Below are 12578 nucleotides of genomic sequence, written 5' to 3' on the forward strand. Positions count from 1 at the left end.
TATGTTAAATATATATATTAAATATCTGCCTACCTTTTTCCTAGAGATCCCACTTAATCCAAACACAATGTTTCAGTAACTTGTTCAAAAGTTAGATAAAAAGATGACGGTAGTCAAATAAAAAGGCAGCCAAGAGTAGCAATAGTAGACAAGGATTAAACACCGGGAAAAAAGTGATCTTTTCCAAGTTCTTCTCCTAAAATAAAGAGAATGCGCATCATGCCTTGGCTAGAGCAATGAAGTTCTAGGGGCCACAAGCTATGAGAGTCTCTCAATATCCTAAGCTGGGAAATCTTGTGGGCTCACACCACCCCCAGGAGACTGTAGTGTTACGGTCTTTCTCCCCCACTGAGTCCATAGTGTAATTGTAACTATTCCTACTTGTAGGATTTTTAATCTACTGCACATTTGGCTACCGCACGGTTAGTGCTTTTAGACAGCAAAGACTAGTGAGAGTCAGAAATGAAGGCAGCTAATAAACAAACAAATAAATAAATAACACGATTTAAAAATGGTCAAAGACCCTAATAGACATTTCTACAAAGAAGACAGTTGACCGACAGTTATACAAGAAAGTGCTCAACCTCACTAATCATCTAGGAAATGCAAACCAAAACCATGATGACATATTACCTCACCCTCTTAGAATGGCTATTATTAACAACCAAAAGACAGTAAGTGCTAGCGAAGATGTGGAGAAAAGGCAACCCCGGGCACACTGTTAGTGGGAACATAAACTGGTTGCAGCCATTACATAGAGGTTCCTCAAAAATAAAAAACAGAACTATCATATGATCAAGCAATCCCACTTCTGGGTACTTAGACAGAGGAATCGAAATCAGGACCCTGAAGAGAATATTATTCGGCCTTAAAAAAGAAGGAAATCCTGCCATTTGTAACAACATAGATGGACCTGGAAGGCGTTATGCTAAATGAAATCGGCCAGACACAGAGAGACAAAATACTCTAAGATTTAACTTATATGTGTAATCTAAAATAGTCAAACTCATGGAAGCAGAGAGAGTACATTGCCAGGAGCTAAGGAGGAGTGAGGGAATTGGAGAGGTGATGGTCAAAGGGTACAAAGTTTCAGTTCTACAAGACTAATGAGTTCTGGAGACCTACTATACAGCATAGTGCCTATAGCTAACACCACCATATTGTATACTTAAAATCCGCTAAGGGCATAGATCTTATGTTGTGTGTTTACCATAAAATAATAACAATAACAACAAACAGTAACAATAAAGAGGGCAGGACGAAACCCTGGGAGGTGCTGGATATGTTTATGGTCTTGAGGTAGGGATGGTTTCGTAGGTATATACTTTATCCCAAACTCATAAAGAGTTTTATACATTAAATATGTATAGCTCTTTACATGTCAATCAGACCTCAATAAAGGAATTTAAAAAAATATAAACCAAGGCATCTAACATATTCAGAACTCTGAAATATTTGGGCATCTAAAAACTATTATAACAGTAGAACCTTTCAAGAAGCTCCTCCCGTACATCTGTTTAAACAGCTTTATTTCAAAGCCAACAGGAGAAGCTAGCATTTTCTATTAACTCTTAGTGGCACCATCACTGGGGTCCAAACCAAACATCGCTTCCCAGAAGAAAAGAAACACATCCCCATACATGCAATCACATTCAAGGACATTGGTTTTCTCAAAAGCTTCACTTAATCCTCCAAATTCAAATCATTCTCTTTCAAGATGCCTATCGACCTTGATTATGTTTTCTTCATTTGTTCGCTGGTCTCCCTCTGCCAGATCCTCTTTGTTAGTAGCTTTGCTCCTTCTCCAACATCACTCTCACTGACGTCAAGAAATCCTGCTTTTATTGCAGAACTGGTAGTCGGACTCTGTAATTAGTTTACATTGTATTTGCATTGTCTTAGCCAATGCCTCTCATAATCAGTGAGACTGAAAGACAAGACTGATTCAGTGAACAGACAGAAGAGTTGCTGGTGTTAAAAGAAGAAGGTTGTGCAGAGAGAATTCTTTTGTTAATGATTAATTTATTATTATTTATGTTAGAACGACTTCTGAAACTTCACAATGTGTACTCAGGTAAAGAGCAATATATTTTTTTTCTTCCATTATAACTTTTCCTATTCTTGATAGTTAATATGAACAAATAATGATGAGATCCACAAGAGAAATTACTTTACCTTATTTGCATAAAGTGATATGAAACAATTACTTTTATAATACAGCTAAAAAGTAACAATTACTTCATTATAACCAAAGAGTTCTATCGCTTTAAAATTTTTAACTCTCGATTAAAGTATAACATAGATACAAAAAGGTGGAACACCTACCACTTCAATTTTAAGGTGCTCTTTTGACATAAAATTTATTTTATTTGAAAAGGATATTATCTGGAAAACTAATGATGTGTAGAGACATATCTGATTACAAATAGAAGAAAATAATTTTGATCTTGGTTCATACAAGATCATTTAAATTTTCTCTTCATATTTTTGCCTGTTTTCTTTATACTGATTTGAATTTGGTCAGAAGAATTCCAAAATCAGGGTACTATAAGAATTTAAACTTTGGGAGGAGCTAGGAATGTCATTTAGTTCTGTTGTTCTTAAACTTGGAAGGTCACCAGGGGACCTTTTTTAAAGTTAAGATTTTGGGGTCGCACTCCCAGAGATTCTGTTCTGATTCCTTAGCTTCACTGTGGGGACAAGAATCTATAGTTTTAAAAATTGTCCAAGTGATTCTGATTCTAATGATCACCCAGATTTGCTCGACTTAAAGTCCTACGGAAGCAAGCATCCACACTGTAATCCCCTAACCGAAGGTCGTCCTGCCTCTGCGAAGGACATGCCTATCTATCCACCCATCCTAGTTCTGCCCTTCAAAGCATACAAAATTAATCTTTTCCAAATTACAATCTTTGAAAATATCTCTGTACAGTGTTTTAAGAGTTTCTTCTTTCATCCTTTTACAAAATTGATCAATGATATATATCTCATCAATTTTGTAAAGAGAGATAGATTGATCGATCTCCATCCTCCTTATGGGCAAAGAAGGGTGCTTATATTATTAAATGAAGAAAAAATAAATTGGAAATAGTTTCCTAAAAGCATTATGAAAAAGATCTGATTGAAACTGGGTGTCCAGAGCAAATACCTCTTCTCACATTCACTGGGTATGAAATAAGTTCCCAGAAGCCAATATGCAGAACCCAGAGAAAGTAGGTTGCATTGATCAAGCTAATACAAGTTCTTTTAAACACAGAATCCTTATTTATTAGGAAAATACTGGGGATTAAAGATGTCTAGATATCTCAAGATCATAGTAGCTAAGACATATCCAATAGAAATGTAATCATTCTAGCTACTGATATTTAAGGATACACTCCACACTGTCAGGAGAAAATCAAAATGTTCTTAAGCATATAAGAGCATATTGCAGTGAACAAAGAGAAGTCAACAGACTATGTCTTCACTAGATTATATAAGGAGGAAAAAGAAAGTGTGGGATCAGAAGCAACACTGCACACACATCATTACTCACAAATGCCCACATATCTCTTAAGGACAGAGATGGGCGACAAGGGGAAAAGGCAATAAGCAACCAATTCTGAATCAAGAACATGCCAATATCAAATAGAAAACGCAACAGCAGTGAGTCTGCCTAAGGAAAAGTAAATAAACTTCAACCTGCCGTTTTTGTTTTTTTTTTTTGATAGTAATAGTTCTGGTCTGTCTAAAAATTTTCCCGATAATAGATGAATATTCAGAAATATTAAATTTGGGTTCTAAATCTACCTCTTAGTCACAAATCTACACAGTGGATTTTTTTACATATTAATGACTAGAAAAAAGAGGACTTACAAAAAACAATTTTCATCATATTGAGTTTCTTCAATTACAGTACAGTATATCCATTTCTCTTTCAGATTATTTTAGAGGTGCAAAAGGCAATCTTCCAGATTTTATTGTGAAATAATTTGCACAATACTCATTATTTTTAATATGACAACCTAAACTAAAAAACTATTTTTGGTGGAAGCGATCCAAAGTTGAGCTTTTGAGTGAAGATGTCTTCCTACTTCAAACCAACAGAATATACAGAAGGCTCTTAATATTTTAGCATATTTAATTCCTTATGGTCAATTAAAATTAGATAAATACTCAGACAATCTTTAAGTCCAATAACCAACCTTTCGTTTTACTAATCTAATCACATCAACCAGAAAGAAAAACAAGTGCCTACCATATGGTCTTTCTGCAACAGAAAATAACTGCTTTCAATAACAGCATCTGTGCATCTTTATCAACACTAGCAGTGCTCATACTTAAATCGGCATATTGTTAAACATAATAAGATGACAGGTCTCTTCACAAAGCAAAGAACAAAAGAAACTGAATCTCACTTCTGTACTAGACTATTTGGCCTGGTCATAACCAAAGAAATGAAGAAAGGATCAGAGATTACATAATCAAGGAACAAGGACTTCATCACATGTTTAACTTGGAAGAAATGAATGCTTTGGAACACTAACAATGCATGGAGAAATTTCCTTTGGACCTGGGGACTCATTTTATTGATGGCCCTTACCTAGTGATAGGTCCCACTCCATACATTCAAACCCAGACTTCTGCTGAAATGGCATTTAATGATACCTGCTGCTGGCACTGCTGTTCTTCTTAATTCCAACAGACTCTGTCTTATATCTTTACTTGCAGCATAAAGCTTTTGACATTCAATGGTATTCTGACAGATTCAGGTACATGAAGGAATGAATACACGTTTAAAATTAAATGCCAGTAAAAAAAAATGTTTAATGATAGTGTTATATTATATTGTACTAGAACTGGCCCAGAATAAATCCTAGACCTCCACTGAAGAAAACATATGCTTTTAAGAAAATGTTTAAGTATTGTTTTTAGTAGCGTGTATCCTTTTCAAAAGTGTTTTAAGCATTGTTTTAAGCATCATTACTTCTACAAACCAGATTTTCACCAGACTGGTAAAAAAAAATTACCTATTTTTAAAATCTGTAAATGGTGTATTTTTATTGTAGTTTTGGAATTAAACAAAAAAGAAAAAATACGAAAATGACATAATCCCGAAATTCTCAACATCCATAATTAACAATCATTACATTTTGTCAGAGTCAATGTTGTGATCATTTTTAGCTTACTATGAAGTTTATATTTAAAAAATAAAAAATTTAATAAGGAACACTCATATGCTAGCCATTCATTTTAAGAAAAAAAAAAAACCCACTATCGATACAAATGTATTATCTTTCTATAGTTTCTCCATCAATCTGATTCCCCATCCACTAGTCTGTTAATTACTATTATCTTACCTCTTAGTAAAAATTATTTCATACGTTTGTACTACACACTGCCTTGGTTACTGTTACCTGGTTACCAGCTTCCCAAAGGTAAGAAACATGCAAAGAAAAAAGGCTCCAAAATTGTTAGAGGCAGTTTTAACAGAAATGAGGGTTTAAGGAAGAACATACACTTCATACTCTACACATTTTTGTATAATCTAAATTAAGTATTCATATATTCCTTATCTAGATGCAAACTCAATAATATTTTAGAATGATTCTTAGTCTTCATATCTGAGGGCCTACAACTTGCTAAGTACTCTTCTGGGCATAAGAAACACAATGTGAACAAAACAGACAAACTGCACTTAATGCATTCTAGATACATTATCTGTCCAAATAAATAAGCAAAATGGGGATAAGCATGTCAGATGGAGATCAAGTGACAGGGAGAAAAATAAAGCAAGGAAGGAAGGCAGGTCTTCTCATAAGAGCAGGGGAAAGGTGGTCAATGAACAGAATGGTCAGCAAAGGCTTCACTCAGCAGGTGAGCTCTAAGCAAAATCTGAAGCAGAGAAGGAAGCAAGCTGTGAGGACACCTCGGGGGACGAGTACTCCAAGGACAGGGCTGCATGTGGGAAGGCTCTGGGGAATGGCATGTACGGCGTGTAGGCACAAGAGCAAGAGTCCAAAATGGCTAGTATGGAGTGAGGAGGGTGAGAGCACCGGGGGGTGAGATCAGGGATAGCGGAGGGTTGTTCAGGGCTTTGTAGGCCCCTGTCAGAACTTCGGCTTTCATCCCGAGAGAAACGAGAATCCATTAGAGGAATGTGAGCAAAGGGGTGACCTGATCTGTTGTATAAAAGGTCCACTCTGATTACTGGGTGGAGAACGGAGTCTAGGCTGGGTGGGACTGAAGCTGAGAGACCAGTCAATCAGATTTGCACGTCAGGTCTGAGAAAAGAAAGAGAGATCAAAGATCACTCCCAGATGCCTGGCCTGGGAGGGTGGGATTATTATGGTTTAAGATGAGGACAAGGGTAGAAGGAGCAAACTGGGAAGGTGAGCCGGGGGAGTGGATGTGGACAATCAGGAATCTGGTTTTGGATATGCCTATTTAATATCCAGGTGGAGCATGACTGGTCAGGTCAGCTGGATATAGGAATCTGAATTCAAAGGATAGGTTAGGTTGGAAATATACACACACACACACATTTATGTGTGTGTGTGTGTGTGTGTGTGTGTGTGTGTGTGTGTATATATATATATATGGATGAATTATCAGTTTATGCCTGATTTTGAAAACCATGAAACTGAGTTCAACAAGAGGGAAAGAAGGTCAATCTGAGCCCTGAAGCATCTGAAAATTTAGCAGGTCAGGAAGCTGAGGACGCTTCAGAGACTGAGAAGGAGGGACACTGAGGCAGGAGGGTAACCAAGAGTAGTGCACAGGAATCTAAGTGAACATTTATTTAAAATTAAGGCCTTTCCTGCATATCCATTCGTTCAGTCAACAAATATTTATTGAGCACCTACTATGTGCCACACGCTGTAGAAATACATGGTCCCTGTCCTTATGGAGCTTGTAATCCAGGAGAACACAGACAAATAAACGTTTAAGTGCTATTCCCAATAAGGTACAGGGTGTTTGGGGATAATGCACTAGGGCAGCTAATTCAGTCTTGGAGGGTCAGTGAAGGCTTTCCTGGGAAAATAATGTTGAAGCAAAGATCAGAAGGGTGAGTAAAAATCAGCCATAGCAGGGTGGAGGTGGAGGTGGAGGTGGAGGTGGGGAGACTGAAGGAAGGGTGGAGGAAAACTGCATTTGTAAGGGCCATTTATAAGGAGCTCAAGTGAAGAGACACAGTGATGCTCCAGGGGAGCTGAAAGCAGTTCCGTATAGGATGCAGAGAAAGAGGAAACAGATGAGCAGGATATGGGCTATCACTGTCCTTTAAGACTCCTCAAGAGTTTGAGCTTTATTCCCAAGGCAATGGAGAGCCAGAAAATTGTTTTATGCAAGGGAATGCAATGATCAGCTTTCTATTGCAGGAGGAGCACTCTACGACATGGACAGAGAGCAGGAAGGGGACAAGGCTGGGTGACTGGAAAACTAGTTAGGAAGCCTGGCCAGGGGTTCACCACTGAGCTGCTGCTGATCTGAACTCAGGTAATGGCAGTGGGATTTGGAATGTGGACTCAACAGGACTTTGGATTGGAGGAAGGAGGAGAGAAACGAGCCAGAGATGATAACCTAGTTTTTGACCTGGGCAAATGAAGAGATAGTGGTACTACTCGCTAGAAGAAGCAACACAGGAAGAGGGGAAGGTTGCTGGTAGGGGGAGGGGGAGAATTTCTTGAGTCTGAAATGCCTGTGGGCGATCCAAAAAAAATGGTAAAGAGACAATTGGCTATAAAGGTCTAGAGATCAGCTATACAATCTGCAATAGAGTTGTAAATTTGGAATCACAGGCATGTAGATTAAAGCCATGGGAAAGTGTAAAATAAAACCCAGAAAGTGAGAGGAAAAAAAAAAAAAGAATAGAGGAATGGGAAGGCCTGGCTCTGGTTAAAACCAACATGAAAGGAGCAGCAGAGAAGGAAGAATCCTAAAAAAAAAGAAAGAGTGAAAGGGAGAGATATGGAGGGAGAGAGAGCCTGAGAAGGAACAAGGGATTCTGGGATAAAAGCAAAGTGTATAGTGTATATCAAGAAAAAAGAGCTAATTATGAATTTTCATATGAATTCGCGTACAGAAAAATACCTTATTTTATTATTTACACATTCCAAAATCAACCAACTAATATTTTTCATCAGCTATAATATATTCTAGTCATAGGATAATCTTATCCTAGGTGAATAAGCAAAAGATGAAATAAGGTAATTATCATTAGTAAATATGTGTGTTTTAATAATAGTAAAAGTGCTAAACACTTGGACAACACTATAAACTTCAGATAAAAAGTGAAATAAATGTTAGAAAAGGGAAACGTAGTCTGTAAAACTGAGGAAAATTTTTTCACCTTTGGCTAAAAGAATAAAGCAAAAGCAAGTTGAACCTAAAAGCATGAATACTATATGGTAAGTAAACAGGAGAATATCAGAGGATTCAGTCTATACAAAGTGATTTTGTGAGGTAAATTACTCAAGGGTAGATGTCAGAGCACTTCACAGATCAGAACACACACACACTCACACACACACACACACACACACACACGCAACACTTATCTGGCTCAAGTAAGTGAAACCAATTTTGAAAAATACATCTTTAAGGGTGCAAAGTATCTAAATTTGTCACAATATGACGCCCTGCTGTATAATGCCAAGATCTATTCTACTGGATTGTCACAATTCTTTATTTGAAGGATTTTTATTGTTCGTTTTTTTAACCTTCCAATATATTCTCAGAGGGTGGTGTCTACAATTATTCATTTATCAGCACAATTAGATTCTAATTCTTAAGATGAACAAGAAATTTCTGATTATTTTTCAACAAAGCAACAGACCTAATTCATAGAAGGTGGAGGTAGGTAATTAGATAAGGCATAAAACAGACTCCTATTAAGTCACTACATGGATTTCTTCTGTTCTACAAAGTTGTTTTCTGGCTGATTAACAGCATTAATATTATGACATATATGCTCATCTCTTCATTAGGTAAAAACACAAATGTATTATTCAAACATGATACATTTAGGAAGTTATTGGTTTTTAAATTTTTTAAAAGAATGACGGCACTACTCTAGAATGTAATACTTCTAATAGAATTATGCACAAAAATTAAGTGCAGTGTTCAAAGGCTTAGATAGATCTATCAATCTAAAGTTGATACCCAAAGTATTCCTGTGGCAACTCTCTTTGTATTACTAATAAATATTCATAAGATTTAATATGCATTAGAAGCATCAACAACAGATAACTAAACAAAGACAATAATTGAAGAAATTCCCCTCATGCCTCATTCTGAGATTTTAAAGTGTCTGACAGCATAGAGCCTCTTTATTTCTATTCCACATACAATCCAAGCAAACTACCTATATTAAAAAAAAAAAAAAATTTCATGGTCTAACACAAACTCAAGTGTGTATATAGTCTTCATATGAGCAAAATACAGGCAATAGCATTTTCTTGGTTTCCAAACTAGAATATGGCCATGCCAGCAGTAAGGTTCAAATGAAAACAAATTTCACAGCCCTTAAAAAAATACATAACTGTCATTGTTAATAAAAGCCAAGTTTGCAACCGGAAACACTGCCTTGTAAGCCAAGGACAAGATGTGTCTATTACAAATTCTCGGTTTCAGGACATCTCTTAAGTGACAAAAAAAAAAAAAAATTCAAATAACATTAGTTCTTGAGAATATAATGCAAATGGATGCTAATTAAAGTGTTCCCAGAACGGTGACAAATAAAGCTTTAGGACCAAGATACATATCATTATGTAACTACAATACACATTAAGCAATCACCAAGTTGTAGGTAGGCCTTCCAAAGGAGTGATTATGGTTTACCATGATCAGAGGATTGTGGTGTTACATTTAATCACGTTTTTTTTTACCTGCAAGCAGGTGTTTACAGGTGTCAAGAAGTAAAACACTGATTCTAACTGTAAACCTATAGTTCTAATAAATTGTACTGTACCTACCCCCCTCTTTTCCGCATACTTTCTAATCTGCTATGAGGTAAGCATGATGCAATTTTCTCTGGATACTTAACAATCAAAAACGTAACTTTGGATTCATTTTTATTAAAATGCCAAAACACACGTTTAGAACTAGACTTTGTTTCAATCACCATTAAGTTCAGATTTAACATGAGGCACAAAATGAATGTAAGTGCAGCCTCATTTGGAGATGTTACTGCTACCTAAAGTAACCTTCAATCTTTGAACCAAAATATAAGCATCTCAAAAGTAAAGTTTATATGGATAACAAAACTCAGTACATTTAGTGAGCAAATTACAAATACCATCGACGACACACTAAACACGATATAGTTGTTATAGAAGTAAACTCCAAACACAAGGAGAAAAAACGATACGAGAGGCAACAAGGCATTTGGGTGTCATGACATGAATCAATGGATTTTCTATGATTTCTGTCCTGTTTGCTCAAAAAAATTTCAGGAAGTCTGGCTTAAAATCTTCTAGGGCCTTCCAAAACTGCTGATCTGAAGTCAGTGCAAGCCACCTGACACCCCAGAGCAGCTCACCGGACTTCTGAGCAGTGAAACAGCTTACATAAAAGAACAGTAAAGGCAGATTTTTCAGGAAATTGGAATTACATCTCTGTAGTTTTCCAAGGCTATGCTTAACCTCGCCATGGGAAAAGACTTTTTTTTTTTTTTTTTTTGCCCAAAGCAGAGCAGCAGCTAGGACACCCATGGGTGTGTCAAAGAGAGACTAAGGTCAAGGTGCAACAAGCACACCAGCTGCCATCACCTCGAGAAGAAACCTTGGGTGTGCACATCCGAAATGCACAAAGCCACCCCTTACCAGCCCGACTCCAAGAATACTGGAGGATGGAGACTGAAGGAAAACAGACTTTCGGTATTCCCAACCTCCTGAAATGGAAGAATTCCCTGCTCAGAGGTGACCAAGTTGGGGACATTTCAAAGTGAGGAAACATTCTTGCAAAAGAACCACTGGCAGTTCCTGGAAACAAAATGGGCGAGGCTTCACCTTGCTAGTAGTCAGGATGGGGTGCTCCCACCAACCAGGTCAAAGCCCCCCAAAGCCTCTTCTTAGGCCGGTATAAAGTGACTCCCCACTGAGAGGACACCCCCCCCACCTACACACACACACACACACACACACACACACACACACACACACACGCATGCACGCACGCCACAGGGGGCCGGAGATACTGCCTCTGTGCTTACCTCACAGGCAGGGGACACCCGGGCCTTGAGCGTGTCACCATCTCCCTCCGGCAGACCAGTCCGACGCGTGGCCATCATTTCATTTCAAATTACAAAGAAGGGACCACCCCTTTGGAGTCCACATTGGGGGGTAGAAATGCCGCCACACAGCAAAAAGGGAAGAATTCCACACGAGGCTCCGAGGAGGGGCAGGGCTGGCCAGACAAATAACGTGCCACGGAAGGAATGTTTTTATAAAACCCCTGCAAAATGCCCTGATGATTTCTTCGGACTTCAGCTGACTGCACCGTCTTCGTCCATTTCTAGAGACTTCAAAAAACAAAGACAGGTCTCCTTGGCAGCTAGTGAGGCTGAATGCAGAAAGCAGTCCCCTTCCTCGCGAGTCCAAGAGGAATCTGAATGGGTCGTGAAGGCTCGAGCGTCAGCTCCCAACGAGATCGCTCCTGAACAGGGAAAAGTTAAAGGGCATGAACTTTCTCCAGACGCTGACCTTAGCCTTGCCCACAAGTCTAGCCCAAGTGCGCGCTTCCTACACCTAGAAAGATGATTTGGTCCATACCGAAGAACCACAAGCATGAAAGATGGAATAAGCCTCCAGTACAAAAGAAAAGACATACAGACAGAGACAGACAAGACAAGACAGAAAAGAGAAAGCTATAAATCAAGAAAAAAGAAACATCGGAACTGCACGATGGTCGCGTCAAACACGCCTGGCTGTTTTGCAACCTCCAAGAAAAACCATTCCCTTTTCAAGTGCATTTAGTTAATGCATTTTCTGGGCAGAAGAGGAGCGCGTCTGTTCTTCCGCATCACCCGGATACGTACACTTAAGGGAAGTTTTCTTTCCACGAGACTGAAATGGGATAATACTTTTTGAAAACCCTCCTCGCTCCCTTCCCACCCACCCCCAAAATAAAAACAAAAAGCCAGCCTCGGACGCGGCCAGCGCCGGCTGAGCAGCTCCGGGCGCCCGCAGCCTGCCCTTGCGCCCCGGCCGGTGTCCCCGAGGAGGCGTCTGTTTTCCTTGGCCCGCGGCGGAGCTGGGTGGGGACGGCGCGGGGCCGGGAGGGACTTGGGCGCAGCTCCCTCCCTGGGGCATGATTCCCGAGCCACCTAAATGAAGCCGAAGCCCAAGCAACTTTTATTTAGTTGCGGCTCCCCAAACTACCACTCGACACTATCTTTCCCTTTCCCTGTGGCCACCTAGGGAAAAAAATAAAATAGAAAAAAGAAAACCACCACCCACCTACCCCGATTTCCCCCGCCCCTTCCAGAGGCGGGTCGGTGATCTGGATCTCCTGAGAAGGGCGGCCTAAAACATGCACTTTGAAAAATGGTGTGGGGAGCCCAGGGGGAAAGACAAAAAGCTAGGGGCTCACCCTTC

The 12578-nt window shown here is 39.0% G+C and overlaps 1 protein-coding gene across 2 annotated transcripts in view; it reads right to left on the reverse strand.

Annotated features, from left to right (window-relative positions):
- ARHGAP21 (Rho GTPase activating protein 21) overlaps positions 1-12578 on the reverse strand; it is a 119172-nt gene that overhangs the window by 104942 nt on the left and 1652 nt on the right. For both annotated transcript variants that reach the window (XM_015585642.2, XM_015585643.1), the window contains one exon: positions 11195-11637. In XM_015585642.2, coding sequence (XP_015441128.1) covers positions 11195-11272 — 78 coding nt within the window. In that variant the 5' untranslated portion in view covers positions 11273-11637. Of the gene's footprint in view, positions 1-11194; positions 11638-12578 lie in introns of those variants that run through there.

The sequence above is a fragment of the Pteropus alecto genome, unplaced genomic scaffold, assembly GCF_000325575.1.
Source record: "Pteropus alecto unplaced genomic scaffold, ASM32557v1 scaffold11, whole genome shotgun sequence".
In the NCBI taxonomy this organism is placed as follows: Eukaryota; Metazoa; Chordata; class Mammalia; order Chiroptera; family Pteropodidae; genus Pteropus; species Pteropus alecto.